General features: G+C 42.9%; 1 protein-coding gene across 5 annotated transcripts in view; it reads left to right on the top strand.

Annotated features, from left to right (window-relative positions):
- The window catches only part of ptbp1b (polypyrimidine tract binding protein 1b), a 40,443-nt gene that overhangs the window by 3,119 nt on the left and 13,523 nt on the right, over positions 1–23,801 (top strand). For 2 of the 5 annotated variants that reach the window (XM_061738865.1, XM_061738867.1), the window contains exons 2-8: positions 16,143–16,203; positions 17,473–17,645; positions 19,106–19,252; positions 19,372–19,500; positions 21,383–21,493; positions 21,577–21,751; positions 23,658–23,735. In XM_061738865.1, the coding sequence (XP_061594849.1) occupies positions 16,191–16,203; positions 17,473–17,645; positions 19,106–19,252; positions 19,372–19,500; positions 21,383–21,493; positions 21,577–21,751; positions 23,658–23,735 (826 nt within the window). In that variant the 5' untranslated portion in view covers positions 16,143–16,190. Of the gene's footprint in view, positions 1–288; positions 364–1,682; positions 1,717–16,142; positions 16,204–17,472; positions 17,646–19,105; positions 19,253–19,371; positions 19,501–21,382; positions 21,494–21,576; positions 21,752–23,657; positions 23,736–23,801 lie in introns of those variants that run through there. The other 3 variants (XM_061738862.1, XM_061738863.1, XM_061738864.1) reach the window with 3 other exon arrangements.

Raw genomic sequence — 23,801 nt, 5'->3', positions numbered from 1 at the left:
CGATTTTAGATTTAAAATCGATTAATCGCACAGCCCTAATTTATTTCATTTAAATTGGATTTTAAAAGCTGAAAATGCCTTTTTTTTGCGCACAAGTCTTCCCTCCAAAAGACATTATGAAAGCAGGATTTAAATACTTTATTATTTATTTCAGACTACAAGGTCCATATTGACAAAGATGATACAACAGAAGTACAAAACATAAAATAAATTAATTATTAATTAATAATTAATTTACATTTAATTCATTAAATGTTTTCAGAAAATGTAATAAAGTCAGCAGTCACACAGCCGTGTTTCATACTGGCGGTCTGAAGAGGCTGAAATGTTGGACGGTTTCGGGATTGTTTTCGTTGACTCTCGGTAAGAAATATTCCCCATTTTTCATCTTAAATTTCAAGAGACGTGTAGAACCAGGAATTTTTATAGTTTATGATCTGGAATTTGTGGTTTTCATAATAATTTGAGCAATAATATTGTTCAATAGTGGTCTGAGACTAGTTAATAAATCTCCTGGGATGAATGTGACATATTTGGGTCGAAGGTACGATGAGACGGCTCCCTGTTCAACGGCGTCTTCACCGCTCTGTCCAAAGCAGCTGGTTTTAGGGGCGGGACGTTCTTTTGGAGGGCGTTTCCTCTCTGGACTGCTGACAGACCGTGAAATAACGCGTCAAACCCTCTGTGATGGCATCCGCAGGTTTACCGATGGATCTGTTTCTGGGCCTCTGGATGATGCCGTATTGGGTGGAGTTGACTCCGCCCACTCTGCTGGTGAATCCAAAAAGTGACAAGTGACGGGGAAAAGAAAGATAGAAATAATTAAATTTTTCAATTTTATTTGTATAGCGTCTAATAAAACAGATGTTGTCTCTAGACGCTTTCCAGAACATGACCCCCGAGCAAATACAAGGTATTATTGTCTGTAGGGTCTTGATTCACTTCATTCACTAAATAAAACCTCCAATTAGATGTAATTTATTGCTCATGATTTTAACAAAGTTAAGGATGTGGGCCGTAACTATGGAGACAAACTGTGTTTGTACCAGACTGTAAATGTGTTTATTTCTGCTGTAAAGATGGACATTTGAACCTGGAGGTGAATTCACTGTTGGATCCAGACCCTGGTGGTCGGTAGAGGAACTGCAACGTTAGAAATCCCAGTGAAGCCTCTTTCAACATGGTGTTGTATTTTTAATGTTACGTTTTTATTCATTTAAAAAAAATAATAAGTTAAATTGTGATTTCAGGTGATTTTTATTTTCAAATGGCAATTTAAAGATGGAAGCTTTTAGTTTTTTTCCATCTTGTTGAGCTAAAAGTCAGAAGAGCATATTTCTTAATGTTGCCTATTTTTTAAATGTCAGAGTTAGCTTTTATTCAGGAGTATGCGTTTGTGAGAAATCGTGCCGTGGCTCATCGTGAAAGTGTCCTGTCTGCCGGCGGGATCATGTGACCGGAGCACCCAGGAAGTGGTGCAGGTCTGGGAGCTTGTCCGCTGCAGCCCTGCTTTGTTTGACCATCTGTAGATCTTTGTCCTCCGCTGGGTTCCTCTCGCCTCTCCCTCCATCTCCTCAAACATCTCTTTAACCTCGTTATTTTCTCCTCTTTCTTTTTTTTTTGATGTTGTCTTTGAGTTTATTCCTCCTTGCTGCTTCTAACACGCTCTCTTTTCTTCACAGCAGTGTCCACCACGATATAACAGTTGGTACTAAGGTAGGCACCTCTGCTTCGTCTCCTTTCCCCTCATCCTCCTCCTCCACCTCCTCTTTTTTTTCTGACTGGTTTGTTGCTTTGTTTGCTGCTGTGACCATCGCTGAGCGTGTCCGACAGACAGAGACGCTGCCATCTGGGAGCAATTCAGGGCTCCCTGATGAAATCGCTCTGTGCCGAAGGCCCAAACTCCAGCACTAATTTGTCTTTGAATCACATTCCACAATGAGTCTGAGGATAATCACATTATTCAACAACAGGCCCAATAGACTCTTAAAGAGGCATGCCGCTGCTTTTACGCCGCCCAGGCCAACGTGCAGAAATCCTGAGCCCGTCTGCTTTAAAACGACTAACCGTTCGGAGATCCAAACGGTCCTAAACGTCCACTTCTGGAGTTAATTCAGGGTTTCCAACGTCATGAAAAACACGCAGAGTGACCCGGAGAAGCCGGGAGGACGGGTCGAGTCCGTGGAGAGCTCTGCAGTGGACCCGCCGGCCGTCCGCTAGCTTCGGGTTTGCAGCACGTTTTCTGCAGCTGTTTGAGGGAGAACAACAACTCTGGAGCTCGATGGGTTCAGCATTTATTTGCAAATGCTGGTTCTGTAAATATTTGTTGCATTCTTGAACGTGTTGGAGCCGTTAAACATGCAGAGAAGTTATTGATTGATTACAGCTGTACATCCCTGATGAGTCATTCACTTGATCAGCAGTTTGACTTTGCTTTTGTTTGAATTAGAATAGATTTGAACACAACTGCTAAATATCTATTTCTACAACAGATTCCCAATTCTTCTTTGTTGCTTCACAAGGCGGTAAACCTGCTGCTGCCGTAGGGTTTCCTGGGTCAGTTAGGGCTGCAGCTATCGAATATTTTAGTAATCGAGTATTCTACTGAAAATTCCATCGATTAATCGGATAAAACATATTTTTGTTTAGTCAAAGAGCAATTATAAATATACATAAGATGTTAGATGTTAATTGACATTACTAAGACTAAATTATATAATCCAGTAGGTTCGTGGCTGTGCATTTAAAAACCCTGAACTTACACCAGTTGACCAAATTCACTGCCTTCACTCATAAAACTAAGGATCTTACCAAGAAATTTTCTTATTTCTAACCTAAAAATGCCATTGCACCTGATAACACACATAACTTAGGTGTTTTTCCCACGTGTTTCAATTGAACTTTCATTTGTGCCAAGCAAATTTTAAGTTCTAGTTAAGTTTTAAGTTAAAGTCTTGATAAGATTTTGAGTTTTGGCAGTGTTCAAAATAAAATGATGAGACCTGCTGTATTGGAGCACATTAGCCACCAGCGCTACTTGATGATTTATCCATCAATGACTACAGAGCTACAGTTGAAAACTACCCAGTTAACTTTATTGCGTTTTTATTTTTCACCCTCATCACTCTCCAGCTCTGTTTTTTACAGATTAAATGCGTTAGCCGCATCGACAGTAGTCATAATTAATAGAAACCTCGCCCTCCACAGGGCTAACGTTATGTTAGCAAGGTACCGTAACGTAAATCTCATTAATTAGGGCTACGTTAAATTAATTTTATCTTTTCTCGGGTGACGGTCCTCCGCTCTCGGAGTAACCAGGGTGTTGGTGGAGATGCTGCAGCATTGAGGACGTACTGTTGTGGTATCAGCTCTGTCTTACAGTGAAACATGCAACAGTGTTCACTTGGTTTTTTTATTTTGGATCCCCATTAGCGGACGCAAAACGCCAGCTAGTCTTCCTGGGGTCTATGAAGTCTAGCTTGAAACGCTCCCACGCTTTTGACATTTTCTGCCTATTCTTTTAGTTAAAACTAAACATATCCGCCGCCTCTTTCTTCTTTTGCGTGCGTGACGTCAGCGCGTTGTGCCGCATTAAACGTAGTCCGGGCGAAATACCTGCTTTTAGCTGCAAAATTAAACGATTCCTCGAGGCAGAGAAAATTCCTTGATCATTTTTTGTAATCTAATTATTCGAGGAATCGTTTCAGCCCTAGTCAGAATAACCCCTTCCTCTCCTCCCCTTGGCCCTGATTGGACACCAGCCCTCCTGCTCTGTGATTGGCCGGTGCCGTGTTTGTCGTGGTTTGGGCGTCAGGCCGGCCTCGGCCTTCGTCTCTATTTTCGGGGCACCAGGGCCGTGGACGATGTCGTGACCTTATGTGATGGACCACTAACGAATTGGGAAAGATTTATCTAGAATTCGTGACGTTTCTGGTTTTGTTGGCTGCTGCGTGGATTGGGTGCAGATGTTTTCACCGTGACTCTTTAACCGCAGGGTCTCCAGATGTGAACCTGGAGGCGAGGCTTAGTCTTGAGTCTTGAACCCTGCAGCTTTATGAAACAATGCTGCTAATTTACATATTTTTACGGGCTAACGAGCTTCACGCCAAGGAAAACGTTTATCCTCGTCACATCCGACCAGTATATTCACCGATCAGGTCACAGTGGACCAATGAAACCCATATGTACAAACATGTCTTTCTTTTTAAATATAGTGGGTGTGGCTTATATTGGCGAGCACTCAATAGTCTGGGTATTATGGTATTCTGAGTGTGAACGGGTTGTCTTCCCGATGTGCAGGTTGCAGTACGGCCCCCTCAGCCCGCTGCAGCTTCACACATCAAACACACCAGGTCCGTACTTGTTTGGAAACGATGAGTTCTGTCCTCCGTAAACAGTGTTTTGCTCTCAGGCAGCCGAGGCGGCCGCCTCACATTTTTCTGTGCAGATAAAACTCCCAACACGTCGCACCATCTTTGTTTACGGCGTTCCCACCCTCACCCATGGTCACCAGCTGCGACCGAGCGAAGGAGACGGAGGATACGAGCGGCCCACGGCAGGGCGGCTGGGGGGGTTTAGTCGGGCCGGAGAGGCGTGGGGTCGAGTCCCTGCCCCTCCACACTGAAAAAAATAAATCTAAGCGCATGTAAATTAGGGCTGTTCGATTAATCGATTTTAAATCGTAATCGCGAGATAAAACTTTATATTTTATTATATTTTTTAAAACTTTTTTTCAACTTATTTTACAGAGTTTTGCACTTTATTCATTCATTTTTGGTTTAATAAGAGCAAAGTTTGCACTTAAAGCCCAATGGGGCAAATGTTCAATAAAAAAACAGCATATTTGAAATAATTTCTTTGCCTTTTGTCAATTCACAAAATAATCGTAATCGGATTTTGAGAGAAAAAAATCGAGATTTTATTTTTGGGCAAAATCGAACAGCCCTAATGTAAATATAACATATTTAAATCTGTGATATTAACAATTAAAAATGAAGTTTGTTGCTTTACATGAATACATCTAGTGTTGAACTTAATCTGCATTGGTTCAAAAAACAAGACATTGCGCATTTTTTCCTTAACCAGCAGTATTTCTGTAATCCCAGGCAATCTTTTAATTTACACACAAACAACAAGCAATGATCTATTTACTTTTAACAATTTTAATCTATTGGGCAGATTGACCAGCGTTTAGATGAAACATGCTTTATTTGTTTAAGTAGAACACCACAGTAAAATCTTGATCTACTTTTAAAAATTAAGGCAACTTTTTCGCATGAGATTTTTATGTAGATCAAGAAAGACTAGTCTTTGTATAAACGACTCAATTTTTAGTATGTACAAAATTAATTTGCAAGTAAAGTCAACTTAATTTTGATAAATAAAGTTAACTTAACACAATTAAGTTGACTTGCAAAATGTATTTACATACAAAAAATTAAGTAGTTTATACAAAGACTAGTCTTTCTTGATCTACATAATAATCTCATGCAAAAAGTTTCCTTAATTTTTTTTTTTAAGTAGATCAAGCAGAATATTTGTAACAGTGCAGAGGAGCCAGCTGAGGCGCTCCATCTCGTGAGGAAGGCTCGTCTCTAACCAGAGGACGTTCCAGAGGCCGGTCCAGAACATGCTGGAGAGACCGCATCCCTCCACCGTAAACATCTTCTGCTTCTGGAGGATCTGGAGGAGGTGTCTGGGGGGGCGGGGCCGAGACTGCCGCCCCCGCAGCTCAAACCTCGATTATAGAGACGGATATTTCAACATGGGGAAAATGAGTTTTTCCTGGTTTAACCGCGAACACGAAGCTGGTTGCCATGGTAACCACATGCATTCAGGTGGTGATGCGTAAATGTGTGAACGGGCGCACAAAGGTCACCAAACCTGGATACACGTTGCTGCACCTGTGCAGCTCTTCCACCTCTGGTGGGCGTGTGTGATGACCGCTCGGCGCGTTGAAGCGTTCAGATTAAACGCTTCGTCTCATTCATTAAGTCGGTGTAACGTTTCCATGTGAGTCCCAGCAGCCTCGCCTCACATTCCTCAGCTCTCCTCCGCTGTAATCATGTTTGGTATGTGTCCGGCGGCAGAATGGTGAATGCCGCCGCCGGTTTCAGGACAAAAACTAGAATCTGAGCCAAAACCACATGAAGGCAGAGAGCGGCTGTGATCAGAGAGCAGGAAGTGATGGGAGGGGAGTGGGGGGGGCGGTGATGTCCTCTGATGATCACAGCTCTCCCGTTTCCTCCTCCGGCCTCTGGTGAGTCATCTGAAACCACGCTGACCGTCGGGGCTGGCTCCCGTGGACGAGGCAGATGCGCCTCAGATAGTCGGAGCTGGAGGTTTTGGCCCGCGCTGCTCTGGAAGTTTCCCAGGCCCGAATCGATGTGGAAAATTGGGCTGGAAAACCCTCTTAAATGCATAAAATGAGAGCAGCAGGTGCGTAATGATGCCACGCTGCGCCCATCGGTGCCGCGCCAAGTCTTTTCCAGGAAACGATAATTCAACTCGGAGCAGATGACTGCAAATTAAAGGTTGTTTAAAGGAAAAGATTGATTGTCTGACGAGCTTCTCGTCCTTCCACCGCCGTTGGTGGAGGAATGATAATCTATAGTGTCACATAGCAGGGATGGGCGATATTTTACCGATATACCGTCCAAAAAATTCTCCACGGTAAGAATGTGTCATCTCGCGGTAAAAATGATAGAAAGATATGAGCCAGAAAGAAAGAAATGAGCCTGAAAGAAAGAAAGAAAGAAAGAAAGAAAGAAGGATAAATTCTCATTGACGTTTTGGCGGAAGGCAGATCTGAGAGCGAGGAGCTTGAGTCATTACAGTTTTGCAGTACAGGTGTACTAATTTAATTGGTTTTTATTAATTCAATTTAATTGGTGTAGTTTAGTAGCATTTAGTATCTTTTAGAGAAGTGTTTTGGGGGCTCCAAAGACTGAATGTGGTGATGGATTTATAGTTACAAAGGTGGAGTTGAATTGGTATTTTTTTAATCGTCATTTTTATCGTTATCGGGATAAATGCCAGAAATTATCGTGATACATTTTTTTTTAGTCCACACCGCCCATCCCCAGTGTCACAACTAAAATGGCGCCTAGCAGGAGCGCTGCAGGGCTCGGACCCACGGTCTCTGGTACAGAGGTAGACCCGGGGTCCTGCAGCTGATCCATGATGGAGGACCCCCGGGGCCGGCAGGAGCGCTGGTGAATGACTGGTGTTGGTTTCACAGTGAAAACAGACCAAGATCAACGGTGCCGGGAGAGAGAACTCGCCTGAAGTGAGTGAATGTGACGAGTGCTGCTTCTCCCTTCACGAGTCCAGGGTCGCCAGCGTGTCTGAGGATCGTGATTTGGTTGGAAGCTTCACGGGCAGCAGATGGTTCTGACCCGTAACCAGGACACGTGCTGCACCTGCTCAAGCCGGGCAAGTGTTTGGGTCTGGGTCGGCACCGATGACCTGCTGTACAGAAGCGTAGTGCCTGAAACAAGGGGATGATTGGTAGGGGTGTAACAATATATCATGCCACGAAATTTTGCTATACAAAAACGTCACAATACGTCGTGGAGGTGACAAACTATATCGCAATATTGGATTATTAATATTAATCTATTGTGTTGACTAGTATAATAAACACAGGGACAACTTCTGCTGAGTTCCAGTTACTTTAATGTCCCTCAACAGTGTAGGATTTTAGAACATCAACACAGCACCTAGTGCCGTACTGTGGCGTATCACTCCGCCCAATCTAAAACAGACTAATCACTACAGATAAACTGACTAGTGTAATTATAATCCCTGATTTACATCAGAATATAAAGAATATATTTATAAAATAATGAACCCTGAATTACCAAAATAACCTTCTTAACAAAAATAAATCTCCTCTTACACTTATAAGGTGAGCCTGAATCAATCTTTTTTATGATGTAAAATTGTATGTATTTATTTACTTTTATTTATTTCATTTTAGTTGTTAAATTTCTGGAAAAGAAAAAAGTAAAATCATACATGAGAGAAACTATTCAGTTTGTGGTAAAATATCTTTACTTGTATGAAACTGAAGATCATAATGCAAACCTGAAATTTACTTTTAGTTCAGTTTGTGGAAAATGTTTGGCCTGGCTTTCTCTTTAAAACTTAAACAGTTATAAAGCATTACAAACTGTAACAATAGGGCAAACGTACAGCATTGTTTTGTATTTTGTGTCTTTCAAATAAAAGACCATTTTTTTCCAGTCATATGTTCCTCATTGAAGGTTGTTAAAAAAAATACTGCTATAATATCGTATCGTTATCGTGACCTCAATATCGTGTATCATACCGTATCGTGAGATTAGTGTATCGTTACACCCCTAATGCTTGGACACATCGCAGTCAGACGTCACGGCCGTTCAGACGTGCCAGAGCTCTGGAAAACGAGGTGGGGGGGCAGATCTCCGCCAGACTTTCTCAGTCAAGATCTTCCCTTTTCAGGTTTCAAAGATTCAAGGCCTTTTTCCAGAAGTACATGCAGTATTTTCAGATCAGCACAAGGTTCTCGAGCTGGGAACACAAACTGCTGCTGAACAAGGCCAAGCGTGGGGGGGGGGTGCAGGTGAAAAACAGAACATCAGTTAGTACGGTTACCTGCACTAACAGAAAGTGGAATTGTTGTCTTAATCCGACCGATATCGAAGTTTTAAAAGCCGTGTATAAACCTTAGCCGGCTGTAGTGGAACCGAGCTGAAGCTCTTGAGATGGAGCTTTTAGTGCCAGATAATGCGTCCTAATCCGAGTTATTCCAGCATGTATACAAACCCACGCTTAGCCGAGCTACTGACCGCCCCTGGTCCCCCTTCCAGAGGTGACGACGCCCTGAAAGCCAGAATATCAACACGGTAGAGGAACAACGACAACAAAGAAGGTACTGGAAGAACTCAAAAGTGTGTGGCACGGAGTGGAATGCACTTCAATCAATAATCGATCATCTTCTCGTACATGTTTACTTGGATTTCTCTAAACCTCCAGTTTAATCCTGAGTTAGATTGTTGCCAACAGCTGGATTTAGATGGGCATGAAACCACACGGACTGAAACTCAAAGCAGAGCTTGAAATGGAAAATGTCGGGGAAACTGTTTTTTAAAGGGGGAAAAAAAGCCTGCATGTGTGAAGGATAATGAACTGATGAGGTGGGAAGAAGTGTATTTTAGAGTCTCTGAGGAGGAAGGAAGGACTTTGTTTCGTTGGTCGGTGGAAGAACTGTCCAGAAAACCTTTACCGTGTCAAAATCTAGAGTACACATGATGAGACGGGGGATGACCAGTGACCTTTAGGGTCTCGGGTGTAAATGACTGGATGGACTTGCGTGTCTGCTCCACAAATACAGGTTTAAACTCGCCACGCCCGAACACGACCCAGAAACACCAGCGCCGTTTCGTGACCCAAGATCATCTAACACGGCGGAGGAAACCAAGGCCGTGCAGACGTCAGTAAGACGAGTCAGGCTGGAAAGAACTGGCCTTTATTTCCTTCCTACTGGAACGGTCACGCCCTCTCGTGTCAGTCAGTCAGATGTCTTAACAAACTGATATTAATTCATGCTGATTCTGATCAAACCCGCCCCGGCCTCCAACTGCTGCTGCAGTTGTAAACATCTCCCTGAACCCCCCTTCCTGCTGCCATCAAACTCTTAAGTTACTTTCCTAACTTTAAACGTTTGTTCTTTCATATTCAACCGAGTTTTTAGGAAATCTTTGCAGCATTATGATGATTTTTAACCTCTAATCCGGTTTATTCTGGTCATAGGAGAACAGTCTGGATGAGCCGGCTCCGGCCGGGTTGTCGGTCGGTCATCTGAGCGCCGGCGAGCAGAAATGCAGCTCTTTTGTGTCGTCCAGCGCCGGAGGGAGGGAGGGGTCAGTCGGCCGGTCAGCAGCTGTCAAACGCAGGCAGAGATGGAGGTGGAGATAGAGCGGCAGGGCGGGGAGGGTTGGAGCGCCCGGTGGCACTCGGCTTTCTGCCGCCTCCATTATTCATGCCGGGATCGGTAAGGAGACCCGAGCTGCTTTGTCCCGGTGAAAAATGACGCCGGCTCGGGTTCCACGCGACAGAAACCGCGGCGGCTGAACGTGAGACGCAGCTGTGGAAACGTGCAAACGTGTGAACGTCAGCCCGGCTGCTGCCGGCGCCCCCTGCTGTCTCCACCTGAACGAGACTCAACTCTTCAAATCAGCCTGAAAGTTATTGCAGGCAGGGGCGAAAATCCCGGGGGGGACAGGGGGGGACAAGTCCCCCCCATTAGTAAAGCTGTCCCCCCCCCTAGAATAATTTGAGACAGAATTAATAATTTTGGAACAATGCAGTAGTATTTAGTAGTGATGCACCAACATGAAAATTGTGGCCGAAACCGAAATCGAAAATAATAATAAACAGTAAAATCTCATTACACTTAAAACAAGAGTCATCACCAGAAAAATAACTTGACAATTTTCACCTGTTTCAAGTAAATTTTCACTTGAAATAAGTAGAAGAATCTGCCAGTGCGACAAGATTTATCTTCTTATTACAAGCAAAAAAATCTTGTTCCACTGGCAGATTTTTCTACTTATTTTAAGTGAAAATCTACTTGAAACAGGTGAAAATTGTTGTTTTTTTCCAGTGATGAGTCTTGTTTTATGAGATTTTTTACTAAAAATGAGACAATTTAACTTGAAATAAGACAAATATTCTTGTTAAGATTTTGGGTTTTTGCAGTGTATTATTGCCACCTTCCACCTTATACCATTGTTTTGTATTGCTCTAAGAAAGGTCTTCTGCCTGTTTGCGAGATAGAGATGAAAATTTCAAAATGCTGTATTAAAGGAAGGCTAAAACTTTTATTCCTTGTCCCCCCCTGGATTTATTCTCTAAAATTTTACTGTTTATTGTCCCCCCCAACTATGAAATGGGATTTTCGCCCCTGATTGCAGGTTCACTCTTTAAAATCAGGTTTTCAGATGGTTCATAGTTTTAAAGAATCAACTTTATTATTATTAATGGATGTAAAGACTGAATGACACCGCCGAAGCCTCCCACAACTATCCGGGGTCTGCTTGACTTCTCCTGCACGTTGAAGTCGTAAAATAACAATATTTGATTATGACGAAGCCCGAGAGCGCCAGACGCTGCAGCCGAGTCGAGGAGAGTCCAGACCGCCGGACTCGGCTTATCAGTCTCGCCGCTGCAGCGACTCGGCCTCCCAGCGTCCCCCTACATCAAGCAGATTTGATTATAATTACACTATTGAATAAATATTAATGTCATTCATCCTCGTGGCTCGCCGGGTGGCTTCAGCTGCACCGCCGCCGATATTAAAAGCCGCTGGTAGCAAATAAATACCCAATATCTTCCAGAAAATGTTAAGAAACATCAATCCTAGGTCTATTAAAAGGTCAACAGGAAGCTCCTCTCCCTTATTTTATCATTTGAATATCTAAGTACTGATCCAGTTCTACGGAAGAAATTATCCTTTTTGTACAAACACAAAGCTAAAATGACCCGTATAAGAAGAACTGGACAATCTCCTGTGATGTCAAATGTAATTTTAAAGCCTCTTTTTTCAGTTTTATCTCGTACCGCACAGTGGCATGCTGGGAAACGCAGAACCAACGCTAATTCATGTTAAACGTAGATGAGCCAATGGCTGTTCCACAGGGACCACAACTTGGACATCTGTAGATTTCAGATCCTGAGCTCTCACCTGTTTTTTTTTTTTTTAAGTTTATGCTGCAAAATTTAAATATAAATGATGTCTGTATCCAGAGAACATGGACTTTATTTTATTTCCAAAATACAAACAAAACGGAGCTTAAACGTCTGATCGGATTAAATTGCCGAGTTAATGTCCAGCAGATCAACAAGGACGTCGACATAAAATAAATCTAATCAACAACAGTTTCAACTCTGCTGACGTTACATAAACTTATTTAATCAGTTGTTTTGTGGACCCAGGCTTTGTCTCCGAGAAGTTGATGCCCACGTTAGCTCATCTTATCTCCACCAGCCCCATGAGTCTCCGTCTGCCGCTGAGCAGCTGCGTAATCTGAGTTATTACTTTACATGAGCTGTTGTGGAGCGAGCAGTGCAGGTTCCTCATAACTTCAGACCTCGTGAGAGGTGGCGACCTCGTAAAGCTGTAAACAATTCTGGTGGCTTTAACTAAGGGGGGCGGGGCTTACAGATGGGTCTGCTGCATCTGCTAGTAGGTCCTTTTTATATACCCCTTTTCCACCAAACTGGTTCCAGGGCTGGTTCTGGACCAGTGCTGAGTTTGATTTGATTGAATTGTTTATTTCGAACACATAAGGAAAAAAATATAAAATTTTAAAACAAATTCAAAACATACAGGAAAAAAAGCAACAACAAAAACGTAATACTAACAGGGGAAAAAAAAAACAGTGTCCGAAAAGGAGCAGGTAGAAGTAAAACTTATTTAACCCTGGCCCTTTGTTACCTCTATTATAAATTAAACATAAATATTAATAATAAAAAGCTGCTAATTTACCTATTAGGCTACAGATTTTCCCATTGGTTGAGCCTTTGCACCAAACCAGCTAACAAACACAATCTTTCCTTAACATAACTCCTCCTCAATCAAATAACTTCCTAGAACTTCCTTTTTGTACCGTTTTTTTTAAATTGATTTATATTTGTACAAACCGGGCTTTCTGTTTCCACTGACAAAGAACTGGCTCCGGGCCAGAAGAACCGGTTCCAAAGCAGCTCCAACTCTTTGCTGGGTTTAGAGGAAAGAACCGCTTTCGTCGGCGGAGGAGCTGGAGTTATTAAGACCAACGGCAACAGCAAGACTGGGAGACGGAGACATTTTCAAATCAGAATGAATCTGGATGCAGCAAAGCATCATGGGAGGAGGAGGAGACAACCTGTCTTTTAGAGATGTGTCCACGGAGGAGCTACGTGGACCAAGTCCTGTTAGAGCAGATACCTGGTTGTTGCTGCAACTTTCACGCAAACGCAGCAACGTAATTGACGTTTGCAGCTACGTAATGACATGGCTCCCCTTAGCACCCGAGCTGTGGAAAACAAACCGGTTCTCAGCTGGTTCCTAGTTGAACGAGTTTTGAACCAGAAGCAGCACTGAAACCGGTTTGGTGGAAAAGGGGAATTAGACTCCAAGTGGGGTCGGCCCGGCTCCCTTAGACCAGGTTATATATATATATATATATATAATATAAAATAAAAAAATCTGTATCTGTGACGGCTGTCCCCACTTTGGGAAGAATAAAGGGTCATCTCATCTGCTCCTCTCTGATTGGTCCAGAAAGGTAACGAATGACAGCAGAGTGAGCGGGGAGCACTGGGTTTATTGACATTGATTGTAAATCCATGGCAATTGGAAAAAAATTTACCACCATTAATTGCTGTTTTTTATTTATGTATACTGATGCAACACATCTCATGTTGCGATGATGCAGGGTTGCATCAGGAGGCAGTCTGGATGTTTTTATTTCCATTGGTGGGAAAATGTTTGAAATCCTTTATAGTTAAGGTGCAGGGATTAGTTTTAGATACTGGTGAGGGGAAGCATCTCTGACTCCATCGTCACAGTATTTATTTATTTAATTGCTTTTAAATCTATCTGATCCCGAGGCGGTCGGTCCGTCCACCACCTCCAGACGTCCGGTGAGTTGATCTCTTATCGTGACGCCGACCTGCACACGGCAGCTTGGGTTTCCTGCTCGCGTTGCCATGGTGACCCCCAGCGGTCGGGGCTGAGCCGCCTCGGAGAGAACGTTACCTCTCTGAGCCGCTAATCCTGCTGCAGGATACAGGCCGCTGCTCGAGTTACCGTTGAGTTTCCAGATGAGGAAAATGGAAATGTGTATCCGTCCACAACCCGCAATGCACTGGTCAGCAGTCTGGAGGCCGCTGAGCTACATGTGTAGGACTACACGTGTATTTGGGTTGCTTCGTTCCCCACCCTCATACCCAGGGTTCCTTTGGTCAGACTCTGTTACTGCTAGGCCTGTGTTGAAAAGATCGATTCTCCGATTTTAAATCGATTCTCATATTAATTCCTAAAAATCGATTCATATGTCTAAAGATCGATTTTAAAAAAAAAAAAAAAAAAAAAAAAAAAGTTTCCATCATTACATTACAACTTTTGGTACTTTTTTGTTTATGCCCAAAAAAGGAATATTTTGTTGGACACGAGAATAACTGGTGCCATGTTTTTGCCTTTAATTATGTTTAAAGGTATGAAAACATTAAAGTTTTCAGTTATAATTGCATCAATCAATCAATCAATCAATGACTTTATTTGTCCCCAAGGGGGCGATTAGTTTCGCGACAAGAGAAGCAAAATTGTCTATATTTCTTTGCTTTATATACTGTCTTGGGGTTACATTTGCATAAATGTTAAAAACCAAATTCTCATAAATGGGGAAAAATTAAAACCGATTTCATCCGTCTCTGTTTCCTCCCTGGATCTGTTTGGTAATTCTGCCCCACGATGTTTCTGAAAGCAGTTCTATCAGCATTTTGGGAGCTGATTGGTCCTTACAGCATCATTAGCTGCAATACTTGCTGTTTAATCTCAATATAATACTAGTAGTAATATGTTGCATAACTACAGTCATATAATTCATGCAACAGCTCAAAAAACTGTTTTCTTAACAGTAACCCAAATCAATATCGGATCAAAATGGATCGAATCAAAGCGTGATAATCGATTCTGAATCGGAATCGATTCTTGACATTTGAAATCGATCCCCAGCCCTAGTTACTGCTGGTGTAAAACCACCCTGAAGGTCCCACCTCAGCCCCCAGGTTCAGGTCTGAACTTTGACCCAGTCCAAAACCACAATTCTTTTATTTTCCGTTGGTCTTTTCCTGTCATGTGACTCAGTTTTGGTCTTTACCTGTCAGACAGATGTCCTCATATTTGTCTCTCGAAGACTCTGGTCTACAATCCAGACCATTATCCCTCCACCACCGTGCTTGACAGTGGGTACAAGGTGTTTCTGCTCAAACGTTGTTTTTTTTTATCCAAACGTGTTTCTGGACGTGGTTCCAGAAGTCTGCTGGTTTGTTCAGGTGCAGGTTTGTGAACATCTTCCCAATGAACCTTCCTGGTCCCGTCTTCTTCTGCTGTCATGGACCTTAACATCTAAGTGAGGCCTGCAGACTCTTGGGATTTATTTATTTACTGTGCATCCTTGACCATCGCAATACAAATTATTAATCTTGGAAACTGTTGTACTTCCTTTTTAAAAAGCACAGTGTCCACCAGGGGGCACTGTTCCATTAATAACTTATCTAGCGTCTTCTGTTCAGTATTAATGTTAATACTGGAAATTGTTTTCTAAAACATTTAGTCTCAGCATGTGATAAACTGCAGTCAGAGGCTTTTATTGTGAAAGCGTATCGCAGGGCTTTTTTTCATCATGCATGTTCACATGAAGTGGATCGGGTTTACGTCGTTCAGTGGGAGAGGAGATCCAGTGTGGACGGATCCGTCTGTTTCTCTGCATCTGGTTTTCATCGAGCTCCCCGGCTCAGGAATTCAGGCCGGCTCCCCACCGAGGGGCGAGGGAGGGACGGAGGACGGTTCGCAGGCTGCAGCTGATGTTCATGTTGAGTGTGACATAACCGTGTTGTTTTTGTTGTATCAGCTTTCCTTCCAGGGAAGGGTGTTGCAGTGTCATTTAGATTTACATGGAAGCATGACGACGCCGAACAGCGGCGACTCTTTAGTGACATCTAGTGGTGGGAGAGAGGGCTCAGCGTTGGTGTTCACCCTGATACCTGTCTGATTAATGACTCATGCAATTAACCAATTAGTGAAGTCAGTCATTTCTCTGACTCTGAGATTGGTTTGACAACCGGTCCAGGCGGGATATAGTTTTATTCACGAAGTGAGGCGCATCGGTGGGGCGTCGGCAGTCATGTGGTCCGTTGTGGCGCGAAGACTTTTGTTGTGATTTGGCGCGATGCAATTAAACTAAACTGAAGGAATCCTCCTTCCTCACGACACTTTTCTCGTTTCCTCTCTGCTGGTTTTTGTCTTTCTTTCAGCACAAATGCTCCACGTTAACTGTCCGAGGGGAGTCTTAGTTCCTGTTTTTTGATTATCTGTTTTTCTTCTTCCCCAGAGAGGATCTGACGAGCTTGTCTCCAGCGTCTCCAGCGGCCCGTATATCATGAGCACCACAGGTCAGAACCAGAATAACTTCTCCTTATTTACTTACTGAACAGACTGTTCATGTTCGGCTGCATTCATTTAAGACTGTTTAGTCATTTTGAAAACGTGGTGATTTCTCATCAACCAGGATGCTTAAGAATGAATTAAGATCCAATGACTATGAATATTGAGAGATACTGGCTAGAGATATTCTGCTCACCTCCACACCTCGGGCTCCGAAACCCGGCTTGTTTGTGCAACCGAGGTCAAGTATTACATTTTTTGAGACAGGTTTACAAGAACACTAAAATAACTTGCCTCTCAACCACACTACAATTATGTGCACAGAATCTGATAATCTTACCTTTGTTGACACTGAAATGCTGTGGACATTCCTATGTACAGGACTGTCTCAGAAAATTAGAATATTGTGCCTTTCTGTAATGCAATTACAAAAACGTCATACATTCTGGATTCATTACAAATCAACTGAAATATTGCAAGCCTTTTATTATTTTAATATTGCTGATCATGGTTTACAGCTTAAGAAAACTCAAATATCCTATCTCAAAAAATTAGAATATTCTGGGAATCTTAATCTTAGGCTGTAAGCCATAATCAGCAATATTAAAATAATAAAAGGCTTAAAATATTTCAGTTGATTTGTAATGAATCCAGAATGTATGACATTTTTGTTTTTTTAATTGCATTACAGAAAATAAAGAACTTTATCACAATATTCAAATTTTCTGAGACAGTCCTGTAATTCCTATAATGAAAACGCAAAGGGGAATTAAAGCACATTTATTTATTTTAAATATTTTCAGTTTATATACCCATTGATTGTCTTGAACTGAAATATTAACATTTTCTTTTAATTTGAGACAATAAAATCGCAGTTACGAATCTGTCGCAACACGTAACTAAGCCCGTCCTGCTCCTCCTTTAGGAAAATAAATTTTTCTATCCCATTTTTAGAGATATTTAAACGAAGTCTTCACTTTTTTGGCCAGAAATGTCTTCTCTCTCGTTACATCCATCCATCTCTGATTTGTTGTTCAGAGTTTGCTCCCGTTGTTGCCGCTAACCTCGCGGGAACTGCCACCCAGGCTACAGCAAGCAGCAGTTCTCGCGAGGCTAGTCACAATTCAGTTCACTGTTTAAAAATGATTATATTATAAAACGGGAAATTTACAGGAGGATGGCGGGAAAGAGGTAAAATATAGTTTCCTGGTCAAAACGGGAGACTTGACGGGTATACAAACCTGCTCCTAAATCCTTCTGTTTCCTTGCTTGTTCAGCCAATGGCAACGACAGCAAGAAGTTCAAAGGTGACATAAGGGGTCCCAGCGTGCCATCCAGGGTCCTCCACATCCGCAAGCTCCCCATCGACATCACAGAGGCCGAAGTGATCAGTCTGGGCCTGCCCTTCGGAGACGTCACCAACCTGTTGATGCTCAAAGCCAAGAACCAGGTACGACCTCCACCCGCCTGCCCGTTTCCTCCTTCCACACATACGTTATTCATGAGGGTAACGAGGGCCGATCTGATCTCATGTTGGAGGTCCAAATACCTTCTTCTTTTAGCTTTCTCTCTTTTTTTAAATCTCTTATTTGGAAAAGCCTTGATTTTACAGATGCAGATTTACATAGCGTCAACATCACTTAAATTAAGTTAACATAACATTTGCATGACATTTTGTAGAACTTCTGATGTCCAATTTGCCTCCTGGCTCTTCCCAGAATTTTCTTTTGTAAAATATTTACATGGAAAGCTTCTCATCTAAAATATTACACACAGAAGATTACACACAAAGCAGAATGAGTAAAGATCGTACTGTAGATTATATCATATTATAAAAACACATTTTGATCCCACTCCTTATTTTTGTCAAGTTAGCAAAAGTCAGACCTAATGGGTTTTATTAAGGCTGGGGATCGATTCAAATGTCAAGATTCCGATTCTTAAGATTCAGAATCGATTATCAAGATTTGATTGATTCCGATATTGATTTTGGTTCATGTTATTAAAACTGTTTTTTGAGCTGTTGCATGAATTATATGACTGTAGTTATGCAAAATATTACTACTAGTATTATATTGAGATTCAACAGCAAGTATTGCAGCTAATGATGCTGTAAGGACCAATCAGCTCCCAGAATGCTGATAGAACTGCTTTCAGAAACATCGTGGGTCAGAATTACCAAACAGATCCAGGGAGGAAACAGACGGATGAAATCGGTTTTATTTTTTCCCACATTCCGTTTTTATTTGTTCCATCTTCGGTCTATTTTGGTTTTTAATTTTTGAGCATTTGGTTTTTAGCATTTTTTGCAAATGTAACCCCAAGACAGTATATAAAGTAATGAAATATAGACAATTTATGCAATTATAACCTAACACTTTAATGTTTTCATACCTTTAAACATATTTAAAGGCAAAAACATGGCACCAGTTATTCTCGTGTCCAACAAAACATTCCTTTTTTGGGGATAAACAAAAAAATAACCAACAGTTGTAATGTTATGATGAAAAAAAACCAAAACATAATTAAATAAAAGAAAGAAACCCCCCCCCCCCCCAAAAAAAAAAAAAAAAAATTAAAAAAAATCGATCTTTAGACATATGAATTGATTTTTAGGAATTAATATGAGAATCAATTTAGAATTGGGAAATCGATTTTTTTCAACACAGGCCTAGGTTTTATGTAATCATTCCACTTAGACCACATCTGGTAAAATTTGTCCTTCTCGATTTTTAGAGAGAGTGACTCTTTTAGCTTTCATGAAACATGTTCAGTCTTGGGCAGTTTGGGGAAACTGGACCTTCACGCTGCCCGTGGCAGTGAACTCTGTTTCTGGGTAGCTAATGCAGAAGTGAACTTTGATTCTGCTCAGAGTTTAAAGAGTTAAGTTGTGGACGTTTGTGTCGTCAGGCCTTCTTGGAGATGAACTCGGAGGAAGCGGCTCAGAACATGGTGGGGTATTACTCCACGGTGATGCCCGTCATCAGACACCAACCCGTCTACGTCCAGTTCTCCAACCACAAGGAGCTCAAGACGGACAACTCCCCCAACCAGGAGGTAGCAGCTACACACACACACACACACACACACACACACACACACACACACACACACACACACACACACGTAAACGTAGGCTGGTCCAGCCCTCACCTCCGTGTCTCTGTCTCCCCCAGAGAGCCCAGGCAGCTCTCCGGGCCCTCAGCTCGTCTCACATGGACATGGCGGTGCCGGCTCCCAGCTCAGTGCTGCGGGTCGTGGTGGAGAACCTGATCTACCACGTCGGGCTGGACGCGCTCTGCCAGGTAACATCTGCGGTGTAACTGCATACTACGGTAAACTATACTACAATAATGGCGTTTTTCCACTAGCACCTACTCAGCCCGACTCCACTCGCCTTCCCTCGTTTCTTTTCAATAGCCAGATCAGAAGTAGGAGGTTAAAGAGAAGCTGCTGTGATGTATTTGATTGTGTGATCTAAACGGAGAAGACAACAACACTAAAGATGTAGAACCTGGAGGAGATGATAGATGTGCTGCTGGGTTTGTGGCTTGTGTTCGATATAAAGTTTAAAAAAATGAGAGTGAGAGAAGCTTAAGCGGCGACGCTTTTTAATTTTTTTTAGTTTGGCTCGGCGCTGCTGAAAAGTCAGTCGCGAGCAGCTATGAAGTGACAGAGCTCTTGGTGGATCTGGTCGTTCCTTGTCTAGACCCTCCAGGAATCCGCGATTCCGTGATCGCAGAATTTTTCGCGGATTTCACGGCTGTCCGTGGATTTACAGACCTTCCGTGGATTTCAATGTCTGGTGCAGAAAAATCACTTTTACTGGGGTTAATATTGCATATGTCCGCGCTGACTATGTGAATTATGCGGGGCTCGCTTGATTTCACCGCATCATCGCCGACATTTTCGCATAAAGTTTGGAAAAAGGGGGGAGTGTTGTGAGTGACATGTCGGACCCGCCCGGGGACCTCCGCACCCCTCACAGAAACCGCCACCCCCCCAAACAGCAGCTCTCACCCGCGGGGGTGAGAGGAAAAAGAGAGACGTCTCCGCCGAGCCCCCCGCTTGCGCGGGGGTGCGGCCGCCGGGGGACTCAGGATCCGCGCTGACCGCGTACCACTGCGCCTGCGAGGGCCGGCGGAGGCGGGCGGACGCGTGGGGTGACGGAGCTCTGTCTCGTCCCCTCGTCGCGCCGGTGCGCCCGGCAATCACCCGAGCACTGAGCCGCGGGCTGGAGGGAGAGAGACTGCCGGCCCCCGGGCTGCGACCGCCCCTCTCCTCTCCTCTCCACCTGCTCTCCTTTTTTTTTTTTTTCTCTTACGACCTCAGATCAGACGAGACAGCCCGCTGAATTTAAGAGGGAAGAGCCGAATCCGCAACTTCCTGCATATTTAGCATATTTTGCAACTTTCCGCATATTCCACGAGTTCCCGCATATTCCGCAATTTCACCGCATAAAAGCACATAAAAAACCTGCACATTTAATCGCATAATCAATGATTTTAGCCCGCAAAATCAAGGATTTTAGCCCGCAAAATCAAGGATTTTAGCCCGCAAAATAAAGGATTTTAGCCCGCGGAATCAAGGATTTTTGCCCGCGTTTTTCTGGAGGGTCTACTTATCGCCCGTCTAGATCCCTTTTTAATTCTCTCCTCAGCCACCAGGTTTATGAACATCTGCACCTCAGAGTTGGATCACCAAACAGACTTCTGCTGCCGTTGCTAACGGAATAAAATGAACAAGAAGCAACAAGAGTTGCTCTTTCGCTGATTTCCGCCTCCTGACTCAGACGTCTGACTCCAACCCCCGACCAATCGGTGGCCTGTAGTGTGATTACATCAGATTCAGCCGCTTAGAACCTCTGCAGAATAGATACAGAAACTCGGCACGTTAGACCCCTAGTGGGAAAGAACCGAGGCGAGTCGGGCTGAGTAGGTACTAGTGGAAAAGCGCCATAACTGTACTTCCTGATACTATAGTATAACTGTACTATTAAAGTCTACCCTCGGAGGTACGTTTAAAACTATTTCACAAATACGTCACCTGGAGAAGATTTGGCCCAGTTTTTGTGCGATTGATGACCTGTTTCGTTTGTCGGGACATCCCAGATACGAGTACCGGGGCCACTGTTATAAAATTAAATATAAACCAACAGCAGCCGTCACAGCCTTGTTTCCCTCCCAGATCTTCTCAAAGTTCGGGACGGTGCTGAGGATCATCGTCTTCACCAAGAACAGCCAGTTCCAGGCGCTGCTGCAGTACGCAGACGGGGCATCGGCCCAGGCGGCCAAACTGGTGAGCAGAGCCGGACCCGCCGAACCTCCCGGAGTCCTCCTGGGGAGCAGGACCCGGTGTCCTGACGCTGTGCTGTGTTTCAGTCTCTGGACGGGCAGAACATCTACAACGGCTGCTGCACCCTGAGGATCAGCTTCTCCAAGCTCAACAGCCTCAACGTCAAGTACAACAACGAGAAGAGCCGGGACTTCACCCGGCCGGACCTGCCCTCCGGGGACAACCAGCACCTGGACCACCAGGCCATGGCCGCCGCCTTCAGTGAGTTCTGCTGAGACACGGCCGCGTCGTGGACGCACGCGCTGGTCCAGGCTAACGCCTGCTTGAAACATGTCTTTTATTAGATTTTCCAAATAATACCCAATGATACAAAAACCCCATTTGGCAGCACAACACAAAAACAAGACAAGGGAGAGGACATTAACAAAATGAAAACAAGCTCGTAACAGAAATCATAATAACAATAACAAAATAAATAGAAAACATTTATAAAATAAAAATAAAAGACATAGTAAGTTAAAATGTAAGTATTAGTGCTGTCAGGCGATTTAAAAAAGTTAATCTAATTAATTACAGGATTTATAATGAATTAATCTAATTAATCACATTTTAATCTCACATTTGCTAAAGGTCCCCAAATAAAGAATTCGAATTCTAGGACATTACAAAATTGCAGTGCATGACTAATCAATTGAATAAACTGAGAAGAGAAGATTTGAAATCCACATTTTTATTGATTAAGTGTTTTTCATAAAAGAAAAAGCTCAAGCACATCAGAAAACCAATTAGGCCAGGTGCATTATTCAAAAATGCAATACAAATGCAGTTAAATAAATAACATTCAGAAATAAAATAAGGCTGAGTCTCAAATAGGCACTTAAGCAGACTCTTAATTCAAAATGAAAACTAAAGCTGACTCAGTACAGCGATTCAAGCACTAGTAGCTGTAACGTTTACAGTGGAACTTGTCCGGACATGTTTAGCGTTTAAATGATAATTCAGGCTGGAGCAGCTCCGGTGGTAGGAACATTCATTTTTACAAAATGTACAAATCACCGTGTTCTTGTTGATAGTCCGGTTTTCTTTTTTTTAATAAATAAACTTGCCGTTCAAAGGCCCTAGCAAAGATTTGCTGGCCTCGCTCCCCTGAGTCGCGTCCAGGTCTGTCACTGCTTTGTTTGTTTGACTAGCAACGCAGAAGTGACCTGCCAAGTGGCCTACGGGTCCCTCAATGGGCCAAATTTCAAATACTCGTGCATTTTGCCACTCGCAATTAATTGCATACATTTTCATAATGCATTAATTAGCAGTGTAATTAATTAATCTAATTAACTCGCTAAACTGACAAACCTAATATAAAGTATAAATTATCTCCACGATGCCTCTTCAGGTCACCTCACCGTATATTCATGCTTACAAGGCCTCATCAATATCACCATTTTTAAGAAAAACTAAGAACTTTCCCCATATATCATCAAATTCAAAGGGCTTTTTCTTGAAACAGTAGGTGAGGTTTTCTAGAGACAGGCATGATGTTAGATGTCTCAGCCAGAGGCCTAAAGTTGGACCCTTAACATTTTTCCAGCACAAGGCTATTGATCGTCCAGCTTGTAGTAAGCATAAGTCAACCATTTTTTTTTTCTCTTATTGGACAAAGCGCAATTGTCCGGGTAGCAACTCAAAACACAGAATTTAGGGCTTAGAGGAAGCGGGGTGGAAATAATTTGTGAGATATATTGCGTCACCATCCATTTTTTTTACATTCCCATAGACAGTGATTATAAAGTACTTTGATAATCATTGCATTTAGGCAAGGCAACTTTATTTGTATAGCACAATTCAACACAAGGTAACTCAAAGTGCTTTACATCAACATTAAAAGTGGCAAGACACAATTAAACAGTAAATACATAAAATGATAAGAAAAGAGTAAGGGCAGTAGAGTACAGCAGGTACATCTCATTCTTAAAATGGCAAGAATTACGTTTCTATACGGTCAAAACGTACCATGACCGGGTTAAATACAGTATTACAAAAGTAATCTGTAACAATTTGTACGGTGAATTAAACCAATTTGACAATTCTATGCCACAATGGCTGTTTCCAGGTCTTGTTTCACACAACTGACGAGCATTTATAGCAGACTAACGCGGTGCTTCTCCTGCAGCTCCAGGCCTCATCTCGGCTGCCCCGTACCCCGGAGCCACGCACGCCTTCCCACAGGCCTTCACCATCCAGCACGCAGGTGAGTCCTAGCTGGGACCGGCGGACCCGACGCACGTCCTCGCTTTCACCTGTAAATAACTCTGTT

Source organism: Cololabis saira, chromosome 13 (genome assembly GCF_033807715.1).
Source record: "Cololabis saira isolate AMF1-May2022 chromosome 13, fColSai1.1, whole genome shotgun sequence".
NCBI lineage: Eukaryota > Metazoa > Chordata > Actinopteri > Beloniformes > Belonidae > Cololabis > Cololabis saira.
Note: the sequence above shows the minus strand (reverse complement) of the source record. Positions and strands in the feature narration are given on the sequence as shown.